Genomic DNA, 24,981 nt, shown 5'->3' with positions numbered 1-24,981 from the left:
CCTACTTTTTAAAAAATTAAGCTAATGTTTATTTCAAGGAACATATATTAAAAACCATATATGATAATAATTATCATATATTGACATGAATCAATAGCCAGTTTTAGACTTGGTTTTACAATCAGCTCTAAAATTTAAGCATTTCTTGGTAATCTGGGCGGTTCAGTCAGTTAAGCTTCTGCCTTTGGCTCAGGTCATTATCTCAGGGTCCTAGGATGGAGCCCCACATCAGGCTCCCTGCTCTGTGAGGAGTCCGCTTCTCCCTCTCCCTCTGCCTCTCCCCCTGCTTGTGCTCTCTCAAACAAATAAATCAATCTTTAAAACAAACAAAAATAAAATTTAAGCACTTCTAAAATGAAGTTAATTTTCTATTGAAATAAGTTATAAATCCATATTTAATGGAGTATTTGTGGATTAATGCAGCATATTATTAATGTAATAACGCATTGTAATGTATTACCCCTAAAGACTAACTTTGATATGCACAAAACAGTATATCAAGTAGTTTAGAGAGAAATACATTGAATTTGGAATATTTTCCCTGGCCTGAAGGCACAGTGAGGTAGGTACCTAAGATACAAAATAGCCATCATAACAGACAATATGTAGTAAATGCAATAAAAGAAATATTTTTTTAAAGATTTTATTTATTTATTTGACAGAGAGAGACAGCAACCAAGAGAGGGAACACAAGTAGGGGCAGTGGGAGAGGAAGAAGCAGACTCCTAGCAGGGAAGCCTGATGTGGGGCTCGATCCCAGAACACTGGGATCATGCCCTGAGCCGAAGGCAGACGTTTAACGACTGCACCACCCAGGCGCCCCTAAAAGAAATAATTTTTAAAAATGGTGGTTTAGAGGAGATGGAGATTCTGTACTTTGCAGAAGAACTGTGATCACGGAAGATTCCATGAAGGAGGTCACTGGAGGCCCACCTTGACAGTGGGATTTAAAGAAATGGGACTAGAGGCGAAGAGAGTTGGAGGGAGTGAGCGTGAAGAACTGTATAACAGGAAAGATCTGGGGTGTGTTCAGGAAACATGTAATGAGCTGTCTGGTTTGTCTGGAAATATGTTAGGGGATTATCGGGAGAGCATAAAAATATTTTCTTATGTATATACTCCTTGGAGAACTCATTCACTCTCGGTTTAAACCCCTAAAATCCTTTAAATCCATCTTTTTCTCTCTATCCCCATAGCCAGTCGTACTCCAGTTCTGGCCACTGTCATCATCAGCTTATTGAATAGTGTCCTCACAGGCCCCTTGTCCAGTGTGTCAGGCTCCATGCTGTAGAAGACAGCCAGGGGCTTACGAACAAATCTCTTCATATTACTCTGCGATGAAAACTCCCCTCAGTTGCCGGCCCTGTGTCTTGCAAGCCTCATGTTTCTCTCTCTCTTCTTTTCTAATGCTTTTCTAGTTAGAACTCTCTGATTGTCTCTTAATTCTTCCAGGGAGTAATTTCTTTCTCCCCTGATTGTTGTCTGTGTCCCCAAAACTTTCCCTTCTTTTTTTTCAACTAGCAAACTCTTCTTTATAACCTACTGTCTCCGTTTAAATTTGATTCAATCATGCAGTCATTCATCTATAACTACCCAGTTGAGGAGATACTGTGTTCCAGGCAGTTTATTCTTCCAAAATACGTTCCTCAAACTCCTAAACTGTATTGTGTGCCCCTGCTACACACAGCGTCCTGTGCTGTAATTGTGCAGGGATCTGTATTATCTATTCTAATTCAAATCCCATAAGAGTAGAAATGGCCTGGTTGGTAACTGATTCAATATTAATAATCATTTGCTGAATAAATGGCTTACTTACCCCCTTTATGTTGATGAATATTATATAGATAACTCATACATGGAGGCAATCAATAAAAATTTGACCAATAAATTAATGAATTTACTCTTTCTTACCAAACATGATTCTGCCAGATTTTCCTGCTTTAAATAATCTCCTACTCAATTAATGTCACATATTTAAAAATTTTTAATGGTATTCTACAAAAGCATCAATTGAGATGTTCATTCTTAAGTTTGGTTTTGAATAGCCCCTGTAGAAAGACTTGTTCAATTTTACTCTAACTCTCTAGTATGTTCTAAAAGAGTCAGGCCAGTCATCTCTACAATAAGATTGACTATGAACCTCATACTACAGCTGCATTGGCTCTTTTTCCACTTCAGGTCCAATTCAGTGCTTAAGCCAAGAGAAGTACCACCTCTGTCTACTCTGAAGCTATCCTGAATTTCCACAGATCTTTTTGCATCCTTCCTTTTTTTTTGTTTAATTAAAAAAAAATTTACAGAATAATTTTTTCAGAACCACAGAAAAATAAAATGACATTTTTAAAACCATGACTTAATACTACCCAAATCTAGTCAGAGTTTATGTTTTTTAAATTTTTTCCAGCTTTATTGCGATATAATTGACAAAAAATGTCAAAGTATATACCTGATTTGATGTACGTATACATTCTGAAAGGATTGCCCCATTGAGTTAATTTACACATCCATTACTTTTTCTTTTCTTTTTCTTTTCTTTCTTTCTTTTTTTTTTAGACCATTCAACTCTCAGAATATTTCAATTATATAGTATAGTAGTATCACCTATATTTTATTTCAATTATACAATCCAGTGCTAAATAGTATATAACTATAGTTTTACCATGTTATACATTAGATCCTCAGAACTTTTCATTTTATAACTTAAAGTTTGTACCCTTTTAACAGCCTCTCCTGATTTCCCCAGCCCTTCAGCCTTCAGTCACTGACTTTTTCCTACTCTCTTTTTCTATGCATTTGACTTTTTTTTTTCCAAGATCCTGATTGTAAGTGAAACCATGCAATATTTGTCTTACTCTGTCTGGCTGATTCACTTACCATAATGACCTCCAAGTTCATCCACAAACTTGACAAGATTTCCTTCTTTTTTAAGGCTGAATAATATTCCATTGTATATAAATACTACATTTTCTTTATTCATTCATCTGTCAGCAGACATAGGTTGTTTTCATACTTTGGCTATTATGAATAATGCTGCAATGAACACGGGTGTACATATATTTCTTAGAGTTAATAATTTCATTATCTTTGGATATACGTCCAGAAATAGGAATGTTGGATCATATGATAGCTCTGTTTTCAATATCTTGAGGACCCTCCGTGCTGCTTGCTATAGTAGCTGTACCGGTTTTCTTTCCCACCAACAGTGCACAAGAGTTCCCTTTCCTGCACATCCTTGTCAGCATTTGTTATCTCTTGCCTTTTTATTATTTTTTTATTAGTTTCAGAGGTAGAATTAATGATTCGTCAGTTGCATGTGACACCCAAGTGCTCATTATCAAGTACCTTCCTTAATGCCCACCACCCAATTAATCCCTTCCCTCCACCCACCTCACCTCCAGCAACCCTCAGTTTGTTTCCTAGAGTTCAGCATCTCTTACGGTTTGCCTCCCTATTTTCATCTTATTTTATTTTACCTTCCCTTCCCCTATGTTCATCTGTTTTGTTTCTCAAATTCTACATATGAGTGAAATCCTGTGGTGGTTGTCTTTCTCTGATTGACTTATTTCACTTAGCGTCATACCCTCTAGTTCTATCCATGTCGTTGCAAACATCAAGATTTCATTCTTTTCGGTGGCTGAGTAATATTTCATTTTGTGTGTGTGTGTGTGTGTGTGTGTGTGTGTGTGTGTATAATATATACACACATCACATCTTTTTCCATTCAACTGTCAGTGGACATCTGGGCTCTTTCCATAGTTTGGCTATTATGATCATTGCTGCTATAAACATTGGGGTGCATGTGGCCCTTTGAATCACTATGTTGGATAAATACCTCGTAGTAGAATTGCTGGGTCATAGGGTAGCTCTATTTTTATCTTGTCTTTTTGATAATAGACATCCTAGCCGTTGTAAAGTTACATCTCATTATGGTTTTGATTTGCATTCCTGATGATTAGTGATGTTGACTTCCTTTTCATGTACCTGTTGGGCATTTTTATGTCTTCTTTGAAAAATGCCTACTCAGATTCTCTGACCATTTTTCATTGGTTTTGTTTTCCTTTTTGTCTTTTTGCTACTGAGTCAAATGAGTTGTATTATGGATATTACCTATTTTTGCTTTTGTTGTCAAATTCAAAAACCCTTGCCAAGACCAATGTCAAGGTGCTTGCCTTCTACATTTTCTTTTAAAAATTTTATAGTTTCAGCTCTTAAATTTAAGTCTTTAATCTATTTTGAATTGATTTTTGTGTGTTATTAGATATGGGTCCAGTTTCATTCTTTTGTGTGTGACCACTAGGTTTTCCCAGCACAATTTACTGAAGAGACTACCCTTTCTCCATATATTCTTGGCTCCTTTGTCATAAATTAATTGGCAATGTAGATATGGATTTATTTATGGCCTTTTCTGTTTTACTGATCTCTATGTCTGTTTTTATGATAATACCATGCTGGTTTGATTACTACAGCTCCATAAATAGCTTAAAATCAGGAAATGTCATGCCTCCAGCTTTGTTCTTCCTTCTCAAGATTGCTTTGGCTATTCAGTATACTTTTATTCAGGTTTTTGAAAGAAATATATTTGTATCAGGACATTTAAAACACACTCCCTTATCTCCTCTCCTTTTCTGTCTAATGTAATTATTATACAGACTAACTACTAACTGAAATAGGGGCACCTGGGTGGCTCAGTTGGTTAAACATCCGACTCTTGATTTTAGCTTAGGTCCTGATCTCAGGGTTGTTTTTGTTTTTTGTTTTTTTTCAAAGAATTGAAATATAAAACTTCCAAAATAGTAAAACAAAAATTTGTAAGATACATACATACAGTAGTCAAGTAATATTACATATGTCATTCCTCTATGTTATGTAATATATTCCATTTACTTGTAATTTTAAACAATATATGCCAGTTTTTGCTGTTTCTAAAATAAATAAATAAATAAATAAATGCCATACTGTTATAATATCACTCAGTTTTGTTTTTTAGATTTATCCACATTAGAATATAAAACTTTAATTCATTTTAATTAAATTTTTATCTACTTTTTATCTGCCTTACAGTATTTAATTGGTTAAATTTATCAATGTTTATATATTTTTCATTTTCTCCTATTGATAGTTTTGTCTATTCCTGTTTATGACTTTAGATGCATCCCACAAATTTGACATGAAATATTTTTATTGTCATTTAGTTATATATAATAATCCCCCTTATAAATTATGCCAACTAATGGATTATTTATCAGTATATTATTTAGATTCCAAGTATTTTTTAATATATTTATTTATTTTATTATTACTACTTTTTAGTCAGGAACTGTGGTCAATATATCATTTTCTTTTTATTTGCTCTAAAATGAGACATCATATATATATGTATCTTATTTATCATGCTTTAATCTTCTCTTCTCTTGCTAAAATTTTACTTGATAAGCTGTACATTTCTGAGCGAGATTAAAATCTCCAGCCATACTCGTGGACTTCTCAATTTCATTTTTGTAATTTTTTTGTGTGTTTTAAGATTATATTGTTTGGCACATCCAGATTCAGCATTGTTACATGTTTATGCTACATTGTTCATTTTGTAATATTAAGTTATAATGCTTGATCTTCAAGACATTTTGCCTTAAAGTCTACTGTATCAAATATCACTATTATTATTCTTCTACTTAATTGACAATATATAACATGCTATTTTTTTCTTTAATCTTTCTATATCAATATGTGTGAATATATATGTATACATTATTAACATAATATGATCAGATTAAAAATTTTTAAAGACTTTATTTGAAAGGGGCAGAGGGAGAGAGAATCTCAAGCAAACCCCCCTATAGCCCAGAGCTTAATGTGAGGCTGGATCTCAGGACCCTGGGATTATGACCTGAGCTGAAACTTAGAGTCGGACACTTAACTGACTGAGCCCCCAGGTGTCCCTGGATTAAAATTTTAAATCCAGTCTGAGAATCTCCTTTATTGGCAAGTAAAATCCATTTACATATTTAGTGATTTCCAACATTTTTAAGAGTTTATTTCATCAGTTTCAATTTATTATGTGTTTGCTATGCTTCCTTCATCCTCTCTTCTTGCCCCATACTGTATACTACATTGACTATGATGTGTGTTTATGGGTGTGTGTATTTTACAAACATTTCTTTACTATTTGGGTATCATACACTTCAGTTCTTTTATTGCTTAGTTGTACGTTGTAATGTTTGTAGTCGATTATGCTTTAAATCTTACCCCTCTATTTCCAAAGTTATTACTCTCTAGTATTTAAGTCTAACTAGTTTTAATGTCTTATTTGTTATTGATTAATACTATTCAACTTATTGTAAATAAGTCAATATTCAGTCGCTTTTCCAATGTCTGCCCCCCCATTGGTCTTTCTTTTCCCCTTTTTAAAATTGCCTCCCATATTTTCTTTTGTTTTAATTTCATTTTTCCTGAAGTATAAAACATACATTTTTCTACGATTTCTGTAACAGTGGTTTATGATTACTAAACATTTTTATTTGAAAATGATTTCACTTCACCTTCAATCTTAAATGACAGGTTAGCTGGCATAGGGCTATTGGCTGACAGTTGATATGTAGAGATTTGTTGAGATTTGAAGATTTTTCTTTACTGTTTGGCCAAAAGTCTGATATATTTATATTTTCCTCTTAACCTAATATATCTTTTGTTTCTGGTTTCCATTAAGATTTATGTCTTCATCCCTAGTCGTCTGCAGTTTCACTAAATTACATGTAGTTTGTTTCTTTGTTTCTTTTTACCTTTCTTGGGCTTCATTGTGGTTTTTCAGTTGAGGGATACGTGTCTTCTTTCCCCTTCACTTCTGCAATATTAGCATCCATTACCGCTTTTTTTTTTAAAGATTTTATTTATTTATTTGACAGAAATAGAGACAGCCAGCGAGAGAGGGAACACAAGCAGGGGTAGTGGGAGAGGAAGAAGCAGGCTCATAGTGGAGGAGCCCGATGTGGGGCTCGATGTGGGGCTCGATCCCATTACGCGGGGATCACGCCCTGAGCCGAAAGCAAATGCTTAACCACTGTGCCATCCAGGCACCCCTCCATTACTCCTTCTAGCATCACCTCTCCATCGTTCTTTTTATCTTCTCTTTCTTAACTCCAATCAGACAAGTCAGATTTCCATGTCATCAATTCTTTTTCTTGTTTCCATAACTCCCTCTATGGCATTTCCATGTTCCAGCTTCCTGATTTTATCTTCTTCTCCATATAATCATTTTTTAACCAGATCATCAGATTTTTAATCTCAATAACTATATTCAGATTTTGAGACTTTTTATTTAGTTTATGTTTAAATGTATGTACTTTTCAGTCCCTTGCTGTTCCTCATAATTTCTATTTCTTATCTCTTCAAAAATTTTTTTAATTCTTACCGTACACTATCTTTTCAGTTCCTCCATTGCTTCTTATATTTGTGGTATACATTTTCCATTTGCTGTATATGTTAAAACCCCCCTCAGGATTTTTTAAAAATGTACGTGTGTATGTGTGTGCATTTAAATTTTTACTATGAGCTCTTTCTCAGTGGGGATTGTTTTATCCATGGGCTTCTCAGGTGCTTTGGCATAGGAAAGCATCTCTGTGGTATTCAGTATGTCTTTTTGGGGCCCCCAGCAATTTCATGTTACTCAGTTATATGTTAATTTCTCTGCTGTGGATACCTGAACCACACTCACTTGTAGGACAATTTTAGCTTTTCAGTTTCTCACAGAACACTTTCATTTTCCTCCTATCTCTAGCAGAGGGTGGATTAAAAGCTTCCTTGCCACTTCTCTGGGCCACTGTTTATTTTTCTAGTACCTGTTCATGTATTGAGTATCTTTGAGAAGATTATCATTTCCAGCTCACACATCTCTCATAGATTCAAGGCCACATTTCATGGCTTGATTGGAGCATTGAAACTCCAGCTCTGGCCTTGTATTCCCTGCCTCTTCTGCTCTTTTCTTCTAACATCTAATCTTCCCTTTTTTCTTTCTTTCTTTTTTTTTTTTTTGATATAAGCTACGCTTTAGGTTTCTAAAGGGTGTATTTATCCAGCAGTCCATTGTATTTGTTGAAGAGTGTTCTGTATCTGTATGTGTCACTCTGCAGAAAGCCCCAACCCTTTGCGTATTATCTTCTCTCTTCTATGTATATTATTATCTTATATTCTTTTTATCACTTTGTTCTAGCACGTATCTAGGAATATAATATATGCTTAATGCATACATGTTGATCTGTTGATCCAGGTATTTCCAGCTCTCCTGCGCAATAAGCAACTCTTAGTTTTATGCTTTATATTTCATATAAAAAAATGACCGAAACAATAATATACTTGATTTTATCTGGCACATTCTGAATTCAATAGGCAATTTGACACACTTTTGTATACTGTAACAGACTTTTTTTTACCATCAAGAAAATTTATTATCGTTTGATCTTCTTATTGCTACTATTTATAAGTGATGTGTAAAGAATTTCACTCAAAAAGATTTGGCTTATTCTTTTATTATGAATGTGTAATTTAATTGTTCTGGTGTGTACATCAAGGCTTCTTGAATTTAGCATTACTCACAAGTATATCCATTTGTGGCTACAGTTGAAAAGGAAAGGAAAAGGAAAAGAAAAAAGAAAAAAAAAAGAAATTCTGTAAGTCACCACGGAGAAAGTATAGTTTTCTAACTCCCATTTAAAATTTCCGCAGGAGAGCAGGCAACCCCTTCACGGACTTGAACAGAGATGGGGTTTGATCACAAAGCCATAAATTCTCTTTCTGATTGCTGTTTGGCCTGAGGGTTTGCTGGAAGCATCACCGTCCTAGTTAGACTGTTTTCCAGCTTTTAAATGTACTAGAGTATGATTGTATTATGTGTTGACCCTGATTTATGTTGAAAACCCAGAAACATTTTTTCCAGAAGAAGTGCTTTGTGTATGTGTGAGCCTTTGAGTCCTGGCCCCATCTGAGAGTTGACTGGCTCACCTCAGTGTACTGTTCATTTATTCAGATGGCTGGACTCTAAAGGAGGAATCTCTAAATATCCAGTGGTATTTCAGTGAAATAAATATTGTGAAGCAGATATGGGTTGTTTAAAACGTATCACTATGATGTAATATGTCAATGCTCAATTATACATTTGCATGCACCTTAAAAAATTCTGTCTCCAGAGAAAAACTGATTGTCATAATACTGCATTTCCAATAAACCCACATCCTAAGCATTCTGAGGTCCAAATTCCTGAAACCCTCAAGTTAATGTGTTCCATGTTGTGGGGTAATTTACATAAAGTTCTGGAGCTCCTGCTGCACTGTTTCAAATCTTGGTAGCTTTGATATTCTCCATAGTGCTATACAAAAATATTATAAACTAGTTTTCACAGAGACAAGTTATGATTATCAGCAGGAATTAGTTTCATACAGTGATCTCTAACCATATTGTACCACAACATTACCCAGACCCCCTTACTTCTGAACTTCATTTTTCAGTTCCTATAAAACACATCTGTTCCACTGTGTGTGTTTTGAAAATTAAATATACTAATATCATTCCGTCTGACCCGGCCACCAAACTCATGTGGGAGAAATCCGGTCCACAACCTAAGCTGTGTTGAGTCTTCAGGTCTTTTGGGAGCTTGTAACTCACTTCGCCACGGCAAAGGAAAGAAGTGAAAACAGAGAAAAAGAAAAAAAGCAAAAGAAAGAAAAATAACATTTCTAAATATGTGTGCTTTCTTCTGATAAGAGCGTAGAAAAACTCAAGTCAATTGCAATGCAGTTTAGTCAGTATTCATCCTGGTGAAATTCTCAGGGTCACACCAGTCATCACATCCCACGATTTTGTAAAGTTTCTCTGTGTAACCTCTGCTTCATAACAAGGGGAATCCCTGTACTAAAGACTCTGTGGTGAACTGGGTTATTACAGAAGGTCATAATTAGGTCAAGAACAAAGGTAGTATTGAAATTGAAATATAGTTTACTTATAACAAAAAGTCTCGGTACATCACATGTGTTGTGACAGAATTTATATTGGATTTATTCGTTTAAAAGTTTGCAGGAAAACTGCTGCCCATGTAGGTGTGATAGGATCATTGCTGTCAAAGACGTAGCTAGAAATAGCAATGGACACAAAAAGTTGAGTGCAGTTAAAACATCATTTGAAAGCACAATTTTTATGTCAAAGAAGCCAAACTATTCTCCTGTATCATAATGTAAAGTGGAGTGATGCCATATGTACATTTAAGATGCTTTTAGAATTTGGAACTCCAAGATATACTCCCGTGTCTTGTTTGATCCTCACAAAAGCAAATACATCCACTTAACATGTACTAGAATCATAGAGGCTCAACATTAAAAATTAAAGAAGGTAACCTTGCAAATAACCAGAAACAATTGAGTTCATCATCCCTTTTTTTCTTTCTTTTTCTGTTAAGTTTTGCCACTTAATCAAAAGACAAGATTGGTTTAAATTATCAGATGTCTACCTAGAGACTTTCCTTTGTTAATTTCTTCAATCTAGTACAGTAGTTCTCAAACGCGAGTATGTGAAAAAATTACCATAAAAGGTTTTCATACACGAAACCATGTGTATTATACTATAGGGGTTATTTAAGGGATTTCCTAGGGTAATTTTAACTCTGGACAACTTTTGTTGCATGTGCTAACTTCAGAAGCTAAGCAGGGAAATTCTACTTGCCCTTGCTTATTTCTGAGAATTATTAACACATTTCCCCAGAATCCATAAAATGTATCTTTTGACATAACTATAAACACATTTGCAGATATGAAGATATTTTCTGAAAACTCATACTGTACTAGAGTGTAATTTTTCCCTTATTCAATATTTGATATTGGTTATAAGTTTAGCCCAGGATTTTTATCATATAATAATTGTTCTTAAGGATCTTCCCTCTGTCTTCTTTTTATCTCAGTGAAAAGAGAAATAATCAACAATGAATTATGGACTAGATAAAAACTAACAGTTCTGAAGTTTTTGTTTTATACCTTGACCTAGACAATATATTAATGGACAAACTGTATTTCTTCCCCCACCCCCAGCCTTATTGAGGTATGGTTATATTTCTTGAACTATAAATAAAAACAGGCAAAGTATTTTACCTCTGAAATTTCTTTTGTTCTTAAAACCCATCATTATTTACCAGTAACTACCAAAACTGCCCATGACTCATTTTATTTTCTTATGTGCCTCTGCAGAGTTTTGTAAGAATTAGTGCTGCTAGTTCTCTGTGCCTTTTTGGTGATATCCATGAAGTTGTTTTTCAAAGATGAACCTAACATGTCAACTTTTTAACTTTTAGGCAGCAGAGTGCCAGGAAACCAGCTTATGTCCAAGGTGAAGATTAGGGATTTTGATTTCTAGAGATGGATGTTTTGGGAATTCATCTCTGCCATCCTTTGCCGGTCTCTACACATATTCCCCATGTGTGGAAAATAATTTTTTTTGAGGAATGGCTATTTTATTTTATTTCGTTCATTCGTTCGTTCTTTTTTTTTTTTTTTTTTTTTTTGAGTATAATCAACACACAATGCTCTATTAGTTTCTGGTGTACAACATAGTAATTCAACACCTGTACTATGCTCACCACAAGTGTGGCTCCCATCTGTCACCATACAATGCTATTACAGTATCATTCATTGTATTCCCTGTGCTGTGCCTTTTCTCCTTCTGACTTATTCGTTGCATACCTGCAAGCCTATTTCTCCCACTCCCCTTCACCCATTTTGCCCCTTCCCTCTGGCAGCCATCAGTTTGTTCTCTGGAAAGCTGATTTTCTTTAAGGCTTTTCCCTTGTCTTTTCCTCTGTTATTTCATTTACCTTATTGTGCTAGTAATTAGGGCGAAATGAAGAAGTATTTCTGGTACAGTCTTTTTATTAAAAATTTAATTATTTCTGGGAGCTATCCTTAGAACTGTATATCATTATAATATTGTATTGGCCAATTCTGTTATTTGTTCAGATAATAGAAAAGAGTAGACCTTAGAGATTTTCTATTTCTAATCTCATTGGACAGAAAAAGAGAATGATATCCAGAGAATATAAATGACTTGGCTATTTCATGACAGAAAGGACAAGAATGCAAGTTTTAAGGCTCTCAACCAGTGTTTTTTTCCAGGGCACTTGTTTAGGCTTTTGAATACTTCTTTAGCCTGTGATTGTGATTTTCAAAAGTGATGGATGAGGATACATTGGGATGAAAGAAGCAAATATTAGAATTTCTGTTTATAGTTGTTTTATCCCATCCTTTTAAAGTATTTTTTTAATGTGACATATAGTACACAAATAATAGTTGAAAAATTTAAAGGCTAATTGCAATGGCAGAGAAAAACTGCTATGATATATTTTCAAAATTAAATTTAGGAATGCCTGGGTGGCTCAGTTGGTAAAGCGTCTGACTCTTGGTTTCAGCCCAGATCATGATCTCAGGGTCATGAGATTGAGCCCCATGTCGGGCTCCAAGCTCAGCGCAAGTCTGCTTGCGATTCTCTCCCTCTTCCCCTCTGCCCCTCCCCCTGATCTCAATCTCTAAATTAAATAAGTAAATCTTCTTTAAAGTTTAGAAAACATTGCTGTAAAAGCTGACTTAATATCAGTAGTAACCATAATAACAGAATAGCATCAGCTGAAACTACTGACATTTGCTGAGCTCTTGAATACATGAAACCCAAAGTTTTATGCCCATTCTTTCATTTAATTATCCCGACTACATTGTAAGATTGTCCACATGTTTCAGGTGAAGATATTGAAGTATAGCAGCATTAAATAACTTCCTCAAGGTGGAATTACGATTCAAAGTCACTTCTTCTGTATTCCTGCATAAGCTCAAAACACTGAGTTAAGGGTACTGTAGGAAACATTCTATCTGCTGAATGAAGATGATTCATCCCATATTCATATAAGAATCGAGATAGCTGTGGCAAATATTCATCTTACAAGTAAGCTACATCAGTGGAAAATACAACATATCTATGTGATTGGTCTCATTTTAGTAAAACTTTTTTTTATATTAAACCAAACATTGTGAAGGTAATTTTACCTGAAGATTTAGAAATAAGATATATATAAAAATACCAGCCCTTAATAGATATTTTATGGAAAACTGTGTAGATCTAAATTCTCTGAATTCAGGGGCTATGTTGCTCACCAGTGAGTTCTGTTAGCAGTGAAATGCCTGGCATAAAACAAGAGTGTGATATCTATTTGTATAATGAATACAACTAATGGGGACTGAGTCATTGCAATTTTTTATGTATACATTTGTCTTTGAGGTCGGTGCCATGCTATTTTTTTCTTATGGATGCTGTAACTAGAACTAAAGAAATAGTAAGTAATTAGAATAATGTGTGTTTATTTTGAAGGTTTATTATTTTAGCAGTTGTGACTTTAAAATAATAGATTTCCTACATTGAGTCTGTATTGGAAATTTTGAAGGCTTTTCAAGTGTTTTGATTGTCTATAAAGCAAAGGTATAGAATAATAATTCCTTGCTGGCCTTTTCTTACTTTTCTTCCTCCATCATGTATTTTAAATTTGGCCCCTTCCATTATGTTATATTACCAGCCTAGTCAAAAAACATATCATGCTACCAGCTTATTTCCACTTAGAATTGTCTGGACTCAGCTTTCCATGTGCTTGCTCTCTCTCTCTCTCTCTCTCTCTATATATATATATATATTTCATTTATTTTAGAATATTTCAAGAAATACTACTACTGAAGAATTATCTCTATTTATTGTAGAATTCTCATTGGAATTTTCAATGGAAGATCATTTCCATTATATTGCCCAGCATCCTCCTGGAAAAATATCTGTGTAAAACAATTATTTTTAATATAATTTTAGATATGAGTAGGAAATTTAATGTAACATGAAAGCTCAAAACCATGGTTTGGGAATAGCAGTGGGACAGAGGATCATTAGAAACTATTATTTAGTCTATATTTTTGTGTCATAGAAATGAATTAAAATTAAAAATGTTTTAGGACACTGAAAGATATATTTCAACAGTCTGGCATTATAAAAACTCATTAAGAACATCAAATTCCATGTTTTTACAGGATGAAGTACATAATGGAAATACTTCAAATAATCAATGTATAATTGTGCTTACCCACTAAAATCTTACTCTACTTTGGAAAATAATTATATTTTCCCAGCAATAATTATATATCCACAATTTGAAAGGATCGTTTTAATGTATGACCATGCCTGAGAAAGAGCTGGCATTGTTGAAAACTCTAATGTTCCAAATTCTACTTAAATGTACATCTCCTTATCTGTCACTCTCTGTTATCACTTTTAGTTTATTGACTCTTTTTAGCAAGAAACATAGCTCACTTTAATAGTCTGTCTTATATCTTCATAGAAGTTTATAATTTTTTTAACTGAGTCAATATTTACCATAAGCTTGTGAGAATTAGGAAGATTTTATCCTTATTTTATAGAGGCAGAACCTGAAATGCAAAGTAACCTGCTGATGCAAAATAATTTGTGTTGAGTGGGACAACCTCATCCTCTTATTCCTTTTCCAGAGTACTAGTTTGACTATGTTTCTGAACCTGATCTTAATATAAATAGAAGACCTTATGCAATGTTTTATTAATATACTTTCTTGGATATTTTGCATACAATTGACCATTGAACAACGTGGAGATTAAAAGCACCACCCCCCATGGAGTTGAAAATCCATGTATAACTTTTGACTCCCCAAAAACTTAACTACTAATAGCCTACAGTTGAAGACTTGCCGATAACATAAACAGTTAACACATATTTTGTATGTAATATGTATTATATGCTGTATTCTTAGAATAAAGGAAGCTAGGGGAAAGACAATGTTATTAAACAAATCATAAGGAAGAGAAAAAATCATTTGCAGTACTGTATAGTGTTTATGGAAAAAAAAACTGCATTTAAGTGGCTGTGTGCAGTTCAAACCTGTGTTGTTCAAAGTTCAACTTGTATATTAAGAGTTTGAAATAAAATTTTTGGATATATGTGAATTAAAAGGAAAATATGCTATAATGCAAATGGATGATGCAACAGCTGATTGTTTTTTTCCCCCTGGATTGTGGGAAATATAAGACATCAAGTGATTTAATTGCACATTTTGACCTCATTGTTTCCTAAAGGAAAAAAAATATATTCTTGCCCCTGAAATGTGGAAATTTCTCATCTTTCCAATCCTCTGTATAATTTGAGCTCTTTCCCAGCAGTTCATGATATCATGTTTCCTTTAATAATCTTTGCTTTCATAATTAAAGCCCTAATTATCATCATCATCGTTGTCATTGTAGTCATCATCACGGTCAGCATTATCATTATTTGAAGCAAAGGAGATATAGGGTGTTGGTACAGGCTCACACCTTTTTTATAGCTTAAAAGCTAGAAAATATGCTCTTTGAATGTTTGTAGTGTTTATGTAATCAGTACCTACATTGCCAAGGCTTATTGAAAACAGCTGGGTGCCTGCTGCCTGCCTCCCCCTTTGTTGGAACTGTTGCCAGAACAGGTAGTCAAAAATGGAAAGTAAGGGAAAATTCAGGCATCTGGGGTGTCTCTCAGGAAAGCAGCTGTGGCTTCCTTAGGAAGCAGTCATTGTTTCCCATCAGCCAAGACTCTGTATACCCTTGGGTCCAGTTCTGGCATGGCTGGCTTAGTAGGATGCAGTTTATGACTTAGGACTTACGCGAGAAACCATTTGGGCAGTCCTATCTCTGGCAGAACATTGAGAGAAATCCCCCAAGCTGCAAGCCATATGTGGGCTGTTGGCCTTCTATTTAGCCTATTCTGGGAGGTTCCCATTTACTGGGGCTCTAATCATTCCTTTGACACAAGCAAAAACAATACAAAGAGATCTTCTCAAAACATATCCTTCCAAGATATACTGTCATGTTTTTAAAACCAGACATCACTATTATTTCTGTAAACATGCCATTTTTTTCCTGAAAATAAACTCATTTTTTAAGAGACTTCCTTTGTTTCCTAAATAGTAGGCAAGTACAAAGAATTCTTTTTAACAGCCCACTGCAAGTCCTGGACTAGCAGAGTTGAATGGCATTCTGTATTCATAAACACCTGGTCTTTCAGATATAGATTTTTGTACATCAAATATTAAAAATTGTTATGCATGTGAAAAGATGTAGGCTTTTTTTTTTTTTAAGACATAGGCTCTTGATTGATGTCAGAGAGATGCCAGGAGTGGGCCTTTGGTATGTACAATACACTGAAAATCAGTCTGCTGTGATGAGACTATTTGGCAAGGACCAATACTCATTTACCATGAAAATGGCATTTTGACGGACTAGGGTTGAATGTTTTTCTTGATAATTTTTGTTAAAACTGAGTTCTGATTTTAGAACATAAATGCTTTAAATTTCAGTAGTCAGAAGTAAAAGGGGACTAGAAAGGTGTAGTATTTGGAATTTTAGATTAAATATCATGTTTTTCATCATTACAGAGAGTTCTGTTAGGACACTTAGGACCATGATTAATCTAGCAACATTTTATTCAAAAATCTTCGGTTTCAAAATATACTGGATATGAAGGAAACTATTTTGTGCCAATGTTAGGCATACTCAGGAAAATTAAATGAAATGTTATTTTAGTTGTAGCTAGAACTTATTTGCAGAAATGTGAAAGTCAAAAAAAATGAATGAATTTTTGACTTCACTAAGCTATCTTCTATTTTAAAAAAAAGGGACGGTAATAGTTTTTAGGGAAAGGGATCAGGTTATTTGCAATGGTTAGCCCATGACTAATTTTAATATATAAAAATGTCTCGGGTCAAATTAGGTAATGTTCATCAAGTGCCTTATTTTTTCTACTCTTGTTTTATTCCCAACTTTATAAAAACTAATATAGACTACCCTTAAAATCTTTCACTGCTCTGATATTTTTTTCATTCTCACACCCATAAAAAGTAAAGAATGTGAGGCTCCATGGTCAGTACAAGAGGAAGATTATGAGTATAAACAGATGCTTTTCATAATGTACACCTTTCCTAAGGTATTTTTCCAACAGAATGGTCAACATTCAACCTGACATTCATTCTCACCAGTGATATTTGGTTCTTTATTAATTTGACCTTATTGTAACTTTCTCTCCATGTCTCTATATTGTTTTTTATCCTACTGTTCAAAATAAAGAGTTCTTTAAAAAGTCTTACCCTTCTACATTGAGTATTTTGATGATTAGAAAAATATGAAGTCAGGCTTCGTTTTTGACAAGGCACATATTCTGACAATTCTATAGGTATAAATCATGACTAGTCAACTTTGGTTGTCTCTTTAATTTTTCTTTATGCTTTAATTGTGGTAAGTTTTACCTTTCCTTGTACCGATCCCTTTAAGAAACTTCAGGCTGGGAGGAAAAAGTAACTTGGAAAAAAATGAGAAGAAAGCCTGGATATCTAGAGTATGTATATTAAAATATCTGGAAATTTTCCAGGAAATCAACATAAATTGAAGATGTATCATTGTGCACATTGTGTATAAAGAAAAGCAAGAATGTAGTAAGAAATTAAAGGTAATTTTAAAATCCATATTACTGGGTGGTCATACCGTCAGAACAAGGGTTGGTAATATTGGACAGTTTTAAAGCCCTGTATCTATAAAGACACTATTCATAATTTTGAATTCAAAGATGAAAAATCCACAGATGTTTCTGAGAAATGTAGCGTCTATTTTCACTTTATGCTAATTACAGTTTATACAATTTCGACCAGACGGGTTTGCATGCACGGTAGCTAATGCATGACAACTGTCTTCAAGCATATTCTCTGAATTGTAGGTAGGGCTTGAAGACCTCTAAGTGATCTCTAATGTTCTTATTAATACTTATGGTTTTCAGATGTTATCATGATAACTCGAGTGTGGTATAGACGAACGGTAGGATATTCTGTAGAGTATTGTTGAAAAGGATATACACTTTCCTGAGCCGTTTAGACTTTTAGAAGTGAATAATTATTGTTGATAATAGGAGATAATCATCTGAAGAAATGGTTCAATGAAGATTCTGTATTTGTTATCTAAATTAGTGGGGGCAAAGGACTCTAATAATTTTAGAGACAAAAAAGTACTGAGTGGTAAAATAGTGAAATACCTGATTTTTCAGGTTTCAGAGTTCAGCTGAATTATTTAAAACTTTTGTTCCAGTGTTTATTTTGTGTTTATTTTCTTTTAAAAAACATGATCACGGTATGCTTAATATATTATCTTGTTTGAAAATTAATATCAGAGCAATGTAATGATTGAGAAACATACATATTCATTTTAAATAAGGCATTGTTATCATGGACATGCACATAAACTTTCTTTTTATATTGTTTTCCCTCAGTTAAGAATTTTGATATATATTTAAAAACAAATGTAAAATAATAATATTTTATTTATATCTTGTTAGTAGTAAATTTGATAGGAGCACATAGTAAGTATGGCAGTGATTGTATCTGCTTTGAATAGGATACAGAAATAAACACGGAAAGAGAAAACAAGACTTTCAAGTTGCAGTGCCTGGAAATTATTTGTCTTAAGCCTTTTATTTGTCTGCATACGACTCTTAGTTTTTTAGTCATATATAGAATATACTAGAAGTAAAATCGGTAATTCCCATTTTCTTTTGAGTTGGCATTTGTCAAACTGTATCCTTGAAAAATTCTAAGAAAAAAATGTATTATTATCTAATATCTTTCTGCTGTTTTCACTTCAGAAGAACTTTCAGTCCATTTGGCTCCAATTTCTAGTCTAGTTCTGTTTGGTTTGTCTCTTGCATTAATAGGAAATGGTGATATTTTGTAGCAGTTCAGGCTTGAACTCTGTTTTAAGTTCTTATCTGTTTATCTGTACAGCAGACAATTGTCATCTCTAAAAAATCAAAATATTATGTTAAAAATATATTTAACAAAGAATTGGTTTTATTTTTCTCCAAATAATTTGGTAAAAACTTGTGTATGTTTAATGCATTGCTCTTAAAACAAATTGTTGCTGTTGTTGGTATAGTCGTGATAAATAGCCAGTTAACTGTTATTTTATGAACCTCATCAATGTCAAAGAAACAATTTTTAGATAAAAATATACTCTTCCTTTTATAGGCAGGATATGATTTGTTAGGCATAAAAAAGAAGTATATGCATTCCAGGAGAATTTAGGAAATCCATACAAAAGTCTTAATTTGGTTTAAAATATACACAATGAAATAAGCAGTAATAGTCTTTTTAATTGTTTAAAAGTGATTAAGTCTCAAATCCTTACCAAAAAATGCTATTTATAGTTAAAGTATTCCACATTTCTTGTCAAGGTAAAATTTATCAAACAAGTTTTCTCACCATTTACAAAATGACTGAGCTTTTCTAACTTGTTTGTTTAACTTTTTAGTGATTTAGTATACATAATTATATTGCCACTGTGAATAAGCATGAAATTAAATGAGAGGTTATCTCTCAATCCGTGTGTTCTATTTCAGTATTTGTAACAATAAATCCATGTTTGAGAATCAAAATCAATTTCAGCTATTTCAGAGATTTAGTTTCTCCTGTGGGTAATTTTTCAAGTACTTTAAAACTTTCATTTTATTTGCAAATTTACTGAAGGTTAAGTGATGTGAGACGTGTGGGGTGTCACTAGCTAGTTCTAATGGAAATTATTCACTACCTAAGATGATATTTTGTTTGCACCTCAGGTCATTTATTAATACATATAAGTAGATGGATTCAAACCGACAGAGACAGATATGTATATAGGTGTAAGAACAATCCACTAGCTTTGTAATTTGAGAGAGAGCAGTTTGAGGAGATGTCACATGCACATAAATACCTCTTGTGATACTCTTCTGTCTCCCTTGAGATTAGATGTCTGATTTGCTCATAAGTAGAGCCATGTTTAATAAGGCCTCTTAAAACACAGACATAACAGGGAGGAGCAGCAGAATAAAATATCAGTTCCCACTGGTGTTTTAGTATGGATTAGTGGCTCAGATTAGCCACCTGTCAATTGATGCACTTTTTTGGAAAAGGGTGGGGGAAATGGGGAGAGCATCTGTACAGGTCAAAGTTCAGGCATCAGAGTCTAGGGGCTTGGGAAGTCAAGGAAATAGCCTGAAGACAAGGGCCACTAATGATGTGTTAGCTCAAGGAGGGTTTGACACCAAGAGTGAACTTCCTCTGTTTCATATTTTGAATCCAGCTGTTAAAATCTTGGGACTTGCCCAGACCTAGGATAAAATAAGTGTTCATTGAGTTTGTACATGTCCAGAAACATTGTATCTATGATTAGAGAAGTATATTGCAAAAAACCTGCTTTAGTTGCCATTTATTCTTACACTGGCCAGAAGTGGTAATTCTTCTGCCTTCCTTGAACAAATACTTGGTTGGGAAATATGTTAACGAATATTCATTTCAAATAACACATTTAATCTGATCAATTATGGTGAACCAAATGAACAAGTTGATGCAAAAATCCAGAGAAGGTTCAGACAAGAGAAAATTTAAAATGGAATGACTGCAGTCAATAATCAACTGGTTTTATTGACTCCACATTAAATAATTTTCCAACTTAAAATTATATGTGAATTATACATTTATGTCTTTTATATATATTTTCACACACAGGTACACTTTCCAAAATATAAGAGCAAATCTATTTTTTCCTACTTAACTATTTTCTAATGAAATCAAGTAACTATTTCAGGGTCATGCATATTTTGAGAAGGGCATATTCACTGTATTAATTTTTATGATTCTGTGCCATTCTGGATTTCATTATATATAAAAACTCCAAATTATGCTTAAAATGTTGATTGTGAAAAGTGTCAGAAACCTGGCAGTTACTGACTCAAAAATCATTAGGCAAGTATAGGGGGCTACAAAAAAAGAGGAAAGGATTCTCTACTGATGTGCATACTGAAGTGATTTCCTAGGATGTGCAGTTAGATTTTCTGGGAGATGCTATGTAAGCAAAAAAAATATATCCCAGCTCTGATATTTAGTAGTTTTGTGACTTCTTGGTAAACCCTATAAATTCTAAGTTCCCATTGCCGCATGAGCAAACTGAGTACCAATCTACCAAGGTTTGTAATGAGCATTAAACATTATAATCCAGTAAGCCTCCTACAACAATGGCTAGTTTAAGCAAAGGTCTCACCTGCACATTAACATTGAACCTGAATTGGACTTCTATGCTTCATCAGTTTTTCACCCCATCTTTTTAAAGAGATAATATATAGGGGCAAAAAAAAAAAAAAACCAAAAAACAAAACAAAACAAGAACCCAAACAGAGAAACAAAATAAAACTACAAACTGTCCAACATTGCATTTTTTAGTAAGAAGCTAAAAGCATTTTAAATCACTGGAAAAGGCCATTGTGTTTTAGTTAGGGATGGACCCTTAAGGAAATAGGAATTGAATTACAGTTTCAAAAGTGGAACAATTTAATTGTGAAGTTGTGGATTAACAACAAAGACATGAACTGAATTGTAATTATTTTTCATTATCTTGTTAGATCAGAAGTTCTTACTATTTCTGGAATCCCAGATGAAAGTACGGATAGTCTGGTTGGGGGGAAGTAGGGAAGAGGAGAATCATGATACCCCGGCAAAATTTTACCAACAGTTTAGCGGTTTCATTCTCCCTAGCCTTCACCCATGGAATCCATGTAACCCTAAACACTAAATTCAAAACTAATAAAAACTTCAGTTGCCAGATATATTTCAGATTCCACTACCTTGCACAACACAAGGTATCTATTCGTTTCTCAATGAATATTATGGATCTAAATGGAATATTTATATTGATAGTAGGCATTTATCATCTCCGTCCCGTTGGAAAGTTGTCTTTGCAGCTAGTCCTCTGTCAACACTACCCATCTTCCTAGACTAATGCAATTCATTGCACAAAGGACCTTCATAAATACTCCCCACCTTGGTATTATTTTGCTTGGCACCATCATGAGAAATCCCATGAGGTCATTTTTCTTGAATTACAGTCAAAAGAAACAAAATCAAAACCAGCTTTTAAATATATTGTATTTGATTTCTGACGCAACTCCATAATGTTAATATTATTCTTGATTTCTGCTTCAATATAACTGTAGATTTTATTTTTGATATATATTTTTTATATTGTGCATATTATAGGCTGAAAGGAATGCATGTATTTGAAGAAAACTGCAGACCGGCTAATGTTAAGGATAACCGTTCTCTAGAAAGAACCATAAGGTTCTTATGAAACTGAATAACCCACCTGTGAAATCTAAATATCAGTGTTTAGGACGGTGGTGGTGGTTTTGTTTTTGTTTTCATATTCAGGGCTTTCATAGCAAAATAACCACAGTTCAAGCTATTTTCTTTAAATTGGTGGCTGGCCTCAGTTAATGCCCTTGGCTCTCCACAATCCATCACCCCAGAATATTCCTCAAGCCTCCATCTTCTTACTTAAATGTGCTCCTTTGTATATTCTCATGGATTTTTCAGGAATAGTGATCTTCTTCCTGGGGAGAACACCTGGTCATATTTTAGTAGTTGGGAGAGGTTTGCACAATAAACAAACAAACAAACAAAATACTGGGAGACGCTTGCACAGCTATTGCGATAACCCCATTTGTTTGGGAATTACTCTTTTCCATCACCATACCAGTAACACCTAAAATGGAGATCATAAAAGCAATCTTAGAGTTCAGTTTTAGTGCACAGGTAAGAGTAAGGGAAGGGTTGGCTTAGGAGGGCTCTGATGGCGTAAAGATCAGGACTAATGCTTGGATTTTACCTCAAGAGAAGAGAATATATATGTGCTATGGCATTATGGCATTTAGATTATGCATAATAAAAAAATTCTACAACCATGAATTCTTATGAGAATGACTGTATAATCGTTCTTGCTAGGTTCATCAGAAATCAAGAGTTTTATTTGGCTAGTTTTGGGTGATCTATTGGGAATGTGTGATGTTACTTGAAAGCAAGAAAGTAAACTCAATGAACTCTGATGGCTGCTTATTATGACTTAGCTATGTTATCAATTTTAAAGAGAATTTTGTAGTACATTTTTTTATACCCGGTAAGATCAACAGACTGAGAAAATAAATCAGCAGTGGTGTTTAACCTTTAATTCATGTTGGGTAAAGTTCATAACATGTTAGATCACATTGCCCCAGAGAGGAATGATTCTTTATAATGTTTTTATTTCTTCTTTTCCAAATGCTTCTTAAACTATATAAACAATGAGATCATTTAATACAGTACATTCTGCATACAGTATGCCCAGATGCCAGAACAAAGTTCTGTCTCATTCAGAATCTAACTTTCACCGTCCCATCCCTAGAAATGACTCAGATTAGGGAGTACAAAAAATAAAAGCAACAAAACCAAAACTTTTTACTCCCAGTCCTGTCTCCAGTGTAATGCTTTTTAAGTCGTGTTGGCTAAATTCTATCGGTGAACAACTGCTAAATTCAATTAGATTAATTTAACTGTCTAAAATGTTTATGTTCATTTTCCCCCACAAAGATATTTTTAACTCAGTTGAACAAAAGTATTGATTCAATTTTAATTGTTTTTCCTCTTTGTATTTTATTCTTCAGATTTTTTTTTCCATCTGCATTGCTTTCTGGGGAGTCAGAAGCATGAAACAACTTGCCTCCGGCCCTTGGAAATAAGTTTGTATTCAATTATTTTGTTTTAATCAGTTGTCCACAACCACAGTATATTATGATTGCATCTGGAAATATAATTATATAATGATTATATGAACCATTTCTTTAATGAAAGGTAAATATGCTTATTTACTTATGCTCGCTTTCCATATTTGTTGTTTTCTATTAAAGTTAAAGTCAGCTGCAGTTACTTTCCTGTATTGCTAGGGTTGAAAGCAAGTAATTTCAAATACAATAATGTTATATTTACTGGTAGTGTCTAAGCCAATGAGCGTAAGAAAAGGAAGGGAGAAAACTTAAAAAGAACAAAGATTTAATTTGCATTTTTGACAACTTCTTTTTGCTAAAATTGTGCTTAGATAAATATTTGTTCTCTTAAAAATGTGTTACATTTGTTGTCTGTCTAAGTCTGTATTTACCTTTGAAAACCACATAACCTAAGGAGCTACATTCTGAAAAAGACATCACTGAAATGAAAATGAATAGAATTTGTCAGAATGTGTGTATTCAAGAGTTACTACCTATGTCCAATATGTTTGATCTGTTTGTTTTGGAAATTTGAAGAGCATGCCGTACAGGTATCCCCTGCTTTTCCAAAGCTTGCATTATGCTTCACTTTTATGCATTATGAAAGACTTAAAATAATACCTGTTTTCACTAACTGAAAGAAATTTTCACTTTTACAAAAAAAGTCAGATCTTTCATAAACCTATAATTTCAAAAACCTATAATTCCGTGTTACAGGTTTACCCTGTTATCTGAAATAGAGCCTTCTAATGAAATCTTACATAAGCCAAGTGAAGAAGCAATTACCATTAACTTATATGGGAAAATTTTGAGCATCCCCAGACCTCCCAAAAAATCTCTCACAGGTTTTTCTGATACCCTCAGACTCATCTTGCTAATGGGTGAAGAAAATAAATCAGAATAAAGCACAGATGCTCAGAGACATAGTTCAAAGCTATGGCATCACACTGAGATACCACCTTACGCCAGTTAGAATCGCAAAAATTGACAAACCAGGAAACAACAAATGTTGGAGAGGATGTGGAGAAAGGGGATCCCTCCTACATTGTTGGTGGGAATGCAAGTTGGTACCAGCCACTCTGGAAAACAGTGTGGAGGTCCCTTAAAAAGTTAAAAGTTAAGCTACCCTATGATCCAGCAATTGCACTACTGGGTATTTACCCCAAAGATACAGACATAGTGAAGAAAAGGGCCCTATGAACCGCAATGTTCATAGCAGCATTGTCCACAATAGCTAAATCGTGGAAGGAGCTGAGATGCCCTTCAACAGATGACTGGATTAAGAAGATG

The 24,981-nt window shown here is 33.9% G+C and overlaps 1 protein-coding gene across 1 annotated transcript in view; it reads left to right on the top strand.

The window, feature by feature from the left end:
- AGMO (alkylglycerol monooxygenase) overlaps positions 1-24,751 on the top strand; it is a 346,489-nt gene extending 321,738 nt beyond the window's left edge. The window contains exon 13 of the mRNA XM_034668583.1: positions 23,593-24,751. Coding sequence (XP_034524474.1) covers positions 23,593-23,667 — 75 coding nt within the window. The 3' untranslated portion in view covers positions 23,668-24,751. The remainder of the gene's footprint in view (positions 1-23,592) is intronic.
- The last annotated feature ends 230 nt before the right edge of the window (positions 24,752-24,981 follow it).

Source organism: Ailuropoda melanoleuca, chromosome 1 (genome assembly GCF_002007445.2).
Source record: "Ailuropoda melanoleuca isolate Jingjing chromosome 1, ASM200744v2, whole genome shotgun sequence".
NCBI lineage: Eukaryota > Metazoa > Chordata > Mammalia > Carnivora > Ursidae > Ailuropoda > Ailuropoda melanoleuca.
This window is presented reverse-complemented; position numbering and strand designations above follow the sequence as displayed.